The sequence below is a fragment of the Pelobates fuscus genome, chromosome 8 (assembly GCF_036172605.1).
Source record: "Pelobates fuscus isolate aPelFus1 chromosome 8, aPelFus1.pri, whole genome shotgun sequence".
Lineage (NCBI taxonomy): Eukaryota > Metazoa > Chordata > Amphibia > Anura > Pelobatidae > Pelobates > Pelobates fuscus.
In genome coordinates, this window is record NC_086324.1 from 47,008,317 (window position 1) to 47,019,341 (window position 11,025).

Genomic DNA, 11,025 nt, shown 5'->3' on the forward strand with positions numbered 1-11,025 from the left:
ATTTTTTCAATGTATTTTGTCTCTTTGTTTTAGGGTAACTGGGTATCCGGTACTCTATGTTGGTGGAAGGTATCAGCACTTGAGCAATTTGGGTCTGAGCACACTTGGAGTCATATGCTGTAGAGAAGAGCATTAGACCATGGTTGTGTTGGACATATTAATTGACCACGGTATTCTGGATCTGTGGCCCACTTTACAGATTGGCCCTGTCTCATAGTACAGGAGAATGGGGAATATATGAGCTTTCACCCTATTGGTCGTTAAATGAGTAGATAGGATTGCACTTGGGAATCTATCCTAAATTACATCAAGGTACCTTTTATATTAAAGAGAGAAGCGACTGAGATGGGTTAACTAAACAGCGCTCCCAAAGTCAGTCCCTATACCCTGAATAAAGGCTGCTCCACCAGTGTAGGGCAATAAATTGCCAATTATAGAGCATAAAAAAACTGTCAAAATAATAAATCTTTATTGGTTCCTCTTAGGGAAAAATATAAACAAAATATAATGAAAAGTGTATATACAGTGATATTAACGATAAAATAGGACCATCTGCTATTCTACTTAATATGCAGCGATCACACAATCTATATTGGCCACTTAGGTGGTAATTGAAATTCTGATGAGTAGCTAATATAAACTGTTGCTAGCAGCATATTTGCAACAGAATATCAGTAGCCGAAAATATTGTAAGGTAGAAAGTGTTAACAAAAGGAAGTAAAATGTAACCACTGAAAGGATGGGCTTCAAAATAACCTTTATAGCACGTTATAAGTGGAGCTATACATGTAAGTGCTGCTTGATAAGGGTATGGATGTCCCCAGAGGGTTTATCAAAATTACTTCCAAAATTGGGTGGGGGGGGGAGGGCTACAAAACCAATAATGTGCAGAGGGTATAGATGAGTATTTGGGGAGGATAAACAGCAGTGCTGCCCAAACTAATAGTATAGTCGGGATGCTAGCCAACAAAAATTCCTACATCCCCAATTGTAATACTCCGTATATTCCCCAATGCTAAGAGTGAGCAAAGTAAATATGGTGAAAAAGAAGGGTAATTGATTAGTCCGGCCGGACGTAAATTGAGGTAAAAAAGAGTCCTCTACGCTAATAAAACTTAACCCATCAAATGCACCCATACTCTTAGATCAAAATTAAATCACTGGAGGTTTGTTAAAAAAAAACGCTATCTAAATACAACGTGCTAACTACGTCTAGTATGTAACTTGAGGGAAAGTGCTATAATGAATAGCCTGGTGTTCCATTAATCGATAAGGATCAATCGGTACAAATAGACAAATCTCTCGAGCACCTATAGTAAGCTGGCTAAGACGCCTAAGATACAAATGAACGGCTAGCTAAAAGCTAAAATAATAAATCCTAAATAGTATAGAGATCCCCCAACCCAATTGCATAAAGTAGAGATAGCAGTCATCCTAAATAAAATACATAATAGTATAGGTTAGGCTCAACTCGCGTTTAGGCGCCAGAATGCGCCTTTTTCAAGAGCTAACCTAAGGGGAGATTGTTGTCACTTTTTAAACCCTCTAATGCCGGCCCATCAAATCCGTGACGTCATCATTATTTTCCGACGGCGTCTATTAGTGGGCGGGACTAAGGGAATGAGTGGCATTAACATGATATCGGCTAACTCCTCATGCCGATATCATGTTAATGCCACTCATTCCCTTAGTCCCGCCCACTAATAGACGCCGTTGGAAAATAATGATGATGTCACGGATTCGATGGGCCGGCATTAGAGGGTTTAAAAAGTGACGACAATCTCCCCTTCGGTTAGCTCTTGACAAAGGCGCATACTGACGCCGAAACGCGCGTTGAGCCTAACGTATACTATTATGTATTTTATTTAGGACGACTGCTATCTCTACTTTATGCAATTGGGTTGGGGGATCTCTATACTATTTAGGATTTACTATTTTAGCTTTTAGCAAGCCATTCATTTGTATCTTAGGAGTCTTAGCCAGCTTACTATAGATACTCGAGAGATTTGTATATTTGTACCGATTGATCCTTATCGATTAATGGAACACCAGGCTATTCATTATAGCACTTTCCCTCAAGTTACATACTAGACGTAGTTAGCACGCTGTATTTAGATAGCGTTTATTTTTAACAAACCTCCAGTGATTTAATTTTGATCTAAGAGTATGGGTGCATTTGATGGGTTAAGTTTTATTAGCATAGAGGACTCTTTTTTACCTCAATTTACGTCCGGCCGGACTAATCAATTACCCTTCTTTTTCACCATATTTACTTTGCTCACTCTTAGCATTGGGGAATATATGGAGTATTACAATTGGGGATGTAGGAATTTTTGTTGGCTAGCATCCCGACTATACTATTAGTTTGGGCAGCACTGCTGTTTATCCTCCCCAAATACTAATCTATACCCTCTGCACATTATTGGTTTTGTAGCGCCTCCCCCACCCCCCAATTTTGGAAGTAATTTTGATAAACCCTCTGGGGGCATCCATACCCTTATCAAGCAGCACTTACATGTATAGCTCCACTTATAACGTGCTATAAAGGTTATTTTGAAGCCCATCCTTTCAGTGGTTACATTTTACTTCCTTTTGTTAACTTTCTACCTTACAATATTTTCAGCTACTGATATTCTGTTGCAAATAGGCTGCTAGCAACAGTTTATATTAGCTACTCATCAGAATTTCAATTACCACCTAAGTGGCCAATATAGATTGTGTGATCGCTGCATATTTAGTAGAATAGCAGATGGTCCTATTTTATCATTAATATCACTGTGTATACACTTTTCATTATATTTTGTTTATATTTTTCCCTAAGAGGAACCAATAAAGATTTATTATTTTTACAGTTTTTTTATGCTCTATAATTGGCAATTTATTGCCCTACACTGGTGGAGCAGCCTTTATTCAGGGTATAGGGACTGACTTTGGGAGCGCTGTTTAGTTAACCCATCTCAGTCTCTTCTTTCTTTATTATGACTCTGGGTTATGCCCTAATACCCTTCAACCAACTCAAATTTAAGTGAAGGATTGTCCTTTTCTTTCACTGCTGTTGTGTCTTTTCTACCTTTTATATTAGATTACCCCATGGCAATGTCATGGGGTGAGAAATGGAGTGTAATAAAATATTATGAACTCGCACACTCCACAAATTGAGTATACAGTTGGGGGAACTATTCATCAGATGCCAAAACTAGTTTGCTTTATAGTGATTCCTAAATGTTTACCCACTCCCTTCATATTATGTATGGTGAATTAAGAAGAGCTTGTTTTATTGAGTTTATCATAACCTTGGGATCATTGCTATTTTTAAACAATTTAGTTTATTTTTATTACACCTTCAGCTATCCAACTTGTAATTACCCGCTAGAGGGTAGGTAAGCCCAGTGCTCTCAACCCACAAGGATGAATGACCCAATGTGAAGTCAACTTCCGCATTTGCTTAGCCAGAAGAGGTGGGCTGCAGACTATGTGGAATTCCAGCTTTTAGAGAACTTTGCAAAACCAGTAGGAAACAGATTGAGGGCAACAGCCTATTTGCATCACAACCACTAAAATGATCTTAGAAAATATATTTTTTATCAACTTTTGTTACAATCTTAATAGTACACTGTAGTCACCAGAACCACACCAGCTGAATGTAGTGGTTCTGGTGTCTATATCCTGTCCCTGTAGGCTTTTTAATGTAAATGCTGCAATTTCAGAGAAATTATGCTCCTGTGTTGGATTATAACATAAACTAGCATTCATCGTTTTTAATTATCCTCCAGGAAAGCTCTTCGTTGATTGTGCTTGTATGGGGGAATATATAGATTGGATAGAGGGATGGACAGGACAGATTGGTGGACAGATAGATCATTTACTAAACCATTAATAAAGTGAGATCACGTCTGATTTATATGTTTATACATTTTAACATTTTTCTACCTGCTCAAACTAAAAATAAATAATGCATTAACATACAGTATTCTTATCTAATCTAACACTTCAGCAATGCTCAGCATCTATTTTAAAAAGACAGCTGCAGTAGGAAGGCTTTGATTGATGGGACGTGTTGCTGGGGATATGACAGAGTTGGGTAATGTGGGCAGGGAATCTACACGTCAAGCCTTTTATAGAGAATTAGATGCCGGCTTCCTAGCTTTACAAGAGATTAGCTTTCCTTAAATAGCACAGAACCTCTTCCAAAAACATCTGATCTTATGAACCAAAATGAGTTAGTCATCATTTCAGCACTGTACCAAATTTAGACACCTAATATTCTGCATGTTAAAACCCAAGTGTGCAAAAAAACACGGAATCTCTCTCTGAAACAAGTGATATGCCCATCACAGGGATTACGCAGTTCCATTCAATCACAGCTGTTTAATTTCACTGATATATTGGTACAGGAAGAAAAAATATGTTGTGCCTCTCTAGGTCACTCAAACGGTTAAGTAGAAGATCCAAGTATTAACTATTCAAATGACAGACCAGTTCAACATTCAATTAATAAATGCACTTTGAATATATCTAATTTCAGCATTTTTCTTCCTACTGGCTGCAGATGCTGGAGATTATGTTTTAGATTTATAAAAACCTTTTTACGGTAACAGATACATTTAGTTATTCATCAATTTACCTATAATGGTCTAAGTGTAGTGAAATCATTAGGAAACCAAGTGGAATGTTCAAACTCGCTAAGCCAATCAGAATGCTAGAAATGCACTTAACAATTTATGTGATCACTACTCAAACAGCTATGGACAACTTTGAAATTCCTGGTCAAAATGGCAACAAAGCTTGCCCCTATGTCATCACAGTATCTAGGACATTTATTGTAAATAGTATATATTTTATTTCTCCAAAAAAAAAAAAAATATATATATATAACATTAAAGATTGCTATACTGCACATAATATAAACAGCCTTGGCAAAATAATCCACAATGAAATTATAATAAACATTAAATACCCAACATTGCATAAGAATATATAAATGCATTTATACTTTATTTAATGATTTAAGTATAATAAATCTTAACCATCTTTAAACAACTAATTGTGTTTCAGAAAAATACAGTTTTATGTAATAGTTATTATACACAGGAAAAAGTAAATAAAATAAACTGTAAAATAGCACAGACATTGGAATTAATCTGACAATATGGGATCTCAACTGAGCAAACAAAATGCACTGAGTCTAAAAATAAGTTACCCAGGAATAACATGTAGAGACAGCTGAGGTCTTCAGCTGTTACAAGACTCCAACTCCTGCTGTAGCTTACTCAGTTTGATGGGAGTTATATTTCAATGAAAACTATAGTGCAAGCCATTCCAATTGTGTTTTATGCCAAATAGAAATGATATTAAAAAACTATACTCAATTTTTAAAAATGATTATCATGTAAAAAAAAAATGTAAATATATAATATTTATTAATATAAATCTAAATATATTGCATGTTGGCCATATTTCAAAAGTGTAAAACATATAATAATTTATTTCATACATTAAATGACAAATATTTAAAATGTATATTTACATATTTCTAATTTACCACCAACTTTAATTATGTAATGATAATAAATTACTATGTATCACTTTTTTTGTCACGTCTTATATTATTTTTTAAAAATATATCTTGCAAAAAAAAATACTTCCATATAATAATATATTATATTATATGCTACATGAAAAATAATTATTTTTAATCAATGATGTTGTAGTGAAAACATCAAGGCCAAAATGAATCGAAGTGTTATAAATCCCCATTAAATTTGCAATTGATTGGTATTTTAAGATACCTTAATAACTGACTAAATTTGGTAGAATCTCAGTGGACATTTAAATGTAATACATTCTGCTCATTTGCTATTGTGGCAGATCAGATATAAAAATGAGCTTTTATATAATTTCCACACAACAAAAAAAAAAAACTTACTTTGATGAATAAGTCACAGAGACTGAACAGAAATGAATTTTCTTTTTAGTTCTAAACATAAACACATATACATATAAAAATATTTTTCTTACCACTAATCTGAGCCTCAAAGGTTGCAGCACTACCCTCAAGTGCCACAACACTTTGTACCGGCTGAATGAACGTCGGTGCTTGCGTTGCCATCCTTATAGGCACTCTGGAAAAATATAAAAAAAACATAACAGTGAATTAAACAGAAATGATACTATATTATTCTTCAGTATTCTATTTCCTCTCCTGCTTAGTATAATAAATTCTATAGCAGATTGCCTGAAATGCTGTCTTGAGGGAGAGATAAAAACGTATTGCAAGTATCATATATGGGGAAAATAAAATTTGAAGAAAGGCCCAACTACATATTTTTCTGTCTAAATTGTATTGAAAAGAACACTCAGAAACTGTGAAAATAAGCAGAGAAGGTCCTATATTCTGGGCCTATAAAGAACAAGATATAATTATTTTGAAAGGGTTATAAATTTAGGACAGAATAAAGTTTGCAGAAGGATTGAAAGTAAAGTATAATTAATGTGCCAATGTTTCACACATTGTGTAAATTGTTAACGAGAAATGTGATCTGGTATGTATCTGCATTTAGCATGTTTTATAACTAATGAGCATTATCACAGTAATGTATATCTGCATGATTCTTTTTGAATGTTTAAATCATTTCAGACCATTTTAAATCATATAGGCCTCATGCTATAACCTGCTATTTAAATTCATTTTTCACTGATGAACGGATGAAACCCAAAACATTTGTAATTTTCTTTTATAGCCTTAAGAAGTTAAAAATGGTGATTACAATTATTATTATTTTGTTTATTATTGCGTCCACATATTCCAAAGAGCTTTAAACAAAAATAAAACTCAATGCACAATCCTTAATATTTCTTTTAGTTTTTTTTGTTTTGAATAAAATTAAATTTGAAAGTTAATATTTAATGGATAGTAAATGACTGTACAGCCTTGTATAAAGGCAGTTTTAATGTTAATAAAATATTTCATTTAATATATATTATAACACTATAATATAAATTAAATATATATATATATATATTGCAATAACTTGGAAAAAAATGTAATAAAACATTTAAAATATTCCCTTATATGAAAATAAATATCAAATATTAAATACTGTAAACATGACATAATATTTTATTAAAAGTTTTTTTAAACTACTACAAAGTTTTCAAATTAACTAAACAATTTTTTTTTAAAGTTGACATCATCTTGTATTAAGTTAATTGGTTATAATGATAATTGAAAATGATCACAAAAGGGCATGTGCTAAAATTAGCTTTGATTGACAGGAGACAAGTGTTCCCTGTAGGTCTGTTACTGATAGGGGGACAGATGATTCCCTTAAAAAGTCATCAGCGACAAGTTGTCTACCCATATACTTTATCAGTGCTATTCCTGGCTCTCACCAGGCTGTGAGTAACACAATCTTGGAAGACAATATCACTTGCACACAAAAAATAGGATTGAAACAGATTTTTTTTTAACATTATAGAAGGCAAATGTTTAAAAAGTACCCACAGTGCAATAAGTGACATTATTAAAAAATTATATACTATTTACTATGCTCACACATTTACCATTATTTTTATCTTTAGAAAAATACTTAAACATTTGGGCTAGTATACTCATACACAACTTACAAAATGTATATTTTTAGATGTAGTTCTAAAGGTTAATCCATAAATATCTATAAGACATATACAACATAATACAAATAAATACACACAGGATATATGATATATATATATATATATATATATATATATATATATATATATACACATACATACATACATACATACACACACACACACACACACACACACACACTATATGTACACATAGCATGCCACAATATGACAAATTATATAAAGTGGAGTTTAATTTTAAATGTCTATATTCTACTGACCTGATATCTCCAGAGTGCCTAAAAAGGTTGGGACTGAGCCCAAAAGCTTGGGAGCGACCTCCTTATTCCAAAGAATATTGTTAAGACAATTCCAGTGTGTAAATGGTTATACCTCTATGCTTAGAAAACAAAACTACACAGGGGTTGGATTGTGTAGTTTTGTTTTTCTAAGCAATCCCTACACCCGAGGTAAGGTTGGGGATGCACGAACTGCTCAGAAGTGCTAACATTGTGGTTTTACCTTATATACCCCATATCTGCTGACAGCCCAGCCTCAAAGCTTGATGGGCCGCCTCTACTGGTCCATTAGCAGCAAGGGATTATGGTAAAGGGTGGCAACTTGATGTTATGCCACACCTGTCTAGATGACTGTCAGTGCTAAATTTGGCATCCTTAATTCTGGTTTCACTGTGGAGACCCAACATGTGCACTGCCGGGTGGGGGAGGGGGGACAAAGCTGCACAAGCTCTTAAGAGTAACTACCAGTGTATAAAAAAAGACAGTGAAAAGGAAGAACATTTTAACTAATGTTGTATCATGTGCTCCCCTGACCAGGAAGTCATTCAGATGTATCCAAATATCTTCCTACAATTTGGTAAAATGCTTAGTGCTATGTAAACAAACATATGTGGCTGTATTATTTATTTATTTATTTATAAAATATTTTACCAGGAAGGATACATTGAGATTTCTCTCGTTTTCAAGTATGTCCTGGGTCCACAAAACATTGCATTGTAGCAATAGGATACAATATTACAAAAAATACAATATACAAACTATATATATATATATATATATATACATACACACATATATACATTTAATACATAACAGGTAATAAATATATTCAACTCTGACAGGTGCATTCTGTGCTGATGTATATTGCCATAGATCTATTAAAATATTTTAGATTGAATGAAGATTTGACTGTATCCCTGAGGTTATTCCACAATTGCGGTGCTCTGTAGGAAAAAGAAGGATCGAGCCACTTTATTTTTATATTGCGGTATGCTAAATATTGTGTGAGTACTGTATCGGAGGTTTTAGGAGGTGGGAACAGCTGGGGAGATCATTCTACTCAGGTAGGGTGGAAGCTTCCCAGAAATGCTTTTATGCACAAGGCTGGAAAGATGTATACATTGACTCTGTCACTGTCACTCAAATGTACCAAATTGCTTCCTGCACTAGGGTCTGTCCTACAATTCTTGCCAGACAACTGTTTTATGCAATCAGCTTGCTCCAAATTATTTTTAACCCGTTAAATCAAAAATATAACGTTGTTTTATTTTACAACTCTGCATGCTTTCTGGCGGGTTCGTAGTTAGTATATTATATTACATTAAAATAAAATTATGTATTTATTTTCACTTTATGAAAGGCTGGTTAGCAAGCTTATCGCTTTTTAAACAAGTCCAATCCATTTAGGGGAATATACTGTAAAACCCCAACATTTTATTTTAGCCCTGTAAAGTGCTGTGCACACTGATTCCACAACAGTGAATATCTTTAGAAACATAAAAATAAAAGTACAGCATTGTAAAAATTTAGATACAAATATAAAAACAATGTGCCTTCAATGAACTGACATTTTAAACATCCATTATCATGTCTATGCGATGTTGTAATCAGTCCTTACAATTCTAATCTTTTAAGAGCCTGAATGCATCTTGTTCTGGTTTGTGTTAACATTGGAATAGCTGGAGAGATTGTCAGGAGCGCTGCCGATTACATACAGTGCACTATATAGTGTAACATGGTATATGTGGTGTTATACAACATAACATAATAATGTATGACAATATGTAACTTTAAGTAAATCTGCCATTTCTTTTGAAAAAGATACAGTAATTTGTCACAGAACATAACTGTATGCTATGCCCTCTATAGAATACAGTAATATATGTGGATACAAACAAAATAATATATATGGTTTATTGAAAATGTAACTTTCCTGAGAATTCAAACGTATGTATTACTTTTCACATGAAATATCAGCATCTGTGACCCCCACGGATTATATCTATCACTCTTAATGGGATTTAATAATGTATATGGATTTCTATAAAATATAATTATTCACAGAGCTTCCCATAGAACCTGTGAGCCTCTAATGACCGGAGTTTAGAGAATAACTCATTAGAAAGTGATATATACGCTCTAATCTGAACCTGGGCACCCATTATATATTATTTTATATTACTTTGATAGGAGAGCAATAGAAATACTGACATACATATCACACATTGAACAATGTAACAGTGGGTAAGTGTGCAGGAATTGGTTGTAGCATGTATTTAAGGTTCAATGTGGCTAATCACTAGTGATGTGCCGAACGGTTCGCTGGCGAATAGTTCCTGGCGAACATAGCGCGTTCGCGTTCGCCACGGCGGGCGAACATATGCGCGGTACGATCCGCCCCCTATTCATCATCATTGAGTAAACTTTGACCCTGTGCCTCACAGTCAGCAGACACATTTGTCAGGATCGGGTCAGGGATCCAACACGCAAAGTACAAACAGGTACAGGGTACGTATACCGGACCTTAGAATGGCCGGACTAACGTACAGAGAGTATAGAGAATGGTCAGAGACAAGCCGAGGTCGAGGAAACGAGAGGACAGGTAAGCGAGTAACAAGCCGGGTCAAGATAACAGAGGTAAACAGAGTAAGTCAAACAAGCCGGGTCGTAACCAAAAGGATAACTGAAAACACCAGAGCACTGTGTGACTAGACAGGCTAGAACCACGACAGGGCAATGAGCAACAGGGCGAAGTATGTTTAAATACCCTGGCTAGAGAGGATAGACACGCCTCCGACGAGTCCTGATTGGTCTCCAACGGATTGAGTGACAGGTCGTTCCGGATTGGCGTCATGACGTCGGTCTCCGGGCACCATGCTACATAAGGAAGTAACTCCCTCGCGGCCGGCGTTTATGTGAACGGGTCGACCGCGAGGAACAGGAGAAACATGGCGTCCGGACGGATAAACGTCTAAGTCTCTACCTCTCTCGGAGGTAGAGACCTCAGGTACCCTGACAACATTCCAGCCAATCAGCAGCAGACCCTCCCTTCCAGACCCTCCCACCTCCTGTACAGCATCCATTTTAGATTCATTCTGAAGCTGCATTCTTA

At 35.1% G+C, this 11,025-nt stretch overlaps 1 protein-coding gene across 1 annotated transcript in view; it reads right to left on the reverse strand.

Moving 5' to 3' along the window:
- Positions 1-8,097, reverse strand: part of TTN (titin) — a 244,075-nt gene extending 235,978 nt beyond the window's left edge. Inside the window, exons 1-2 of the mRNA XM_063429784.1 lie at positions 7,896-8,097; positions 6,019-6,122 (exon numbers count right to left, since the gene is read on the reverse strand). Coding sequence (XP_063285854.1) covers positions 6,019-6,109 — 91 coding nt within the window. The 5' untranslated portion in view covers positions 6,110-6,122; positions 7,896-8,097. The remainder of the gene's footprint in view (positions 1-6,018; positions 6,123-7,895) is intronic.
- Positions 8,098-11,025: the final 2,928 nt, after the last annotated feature.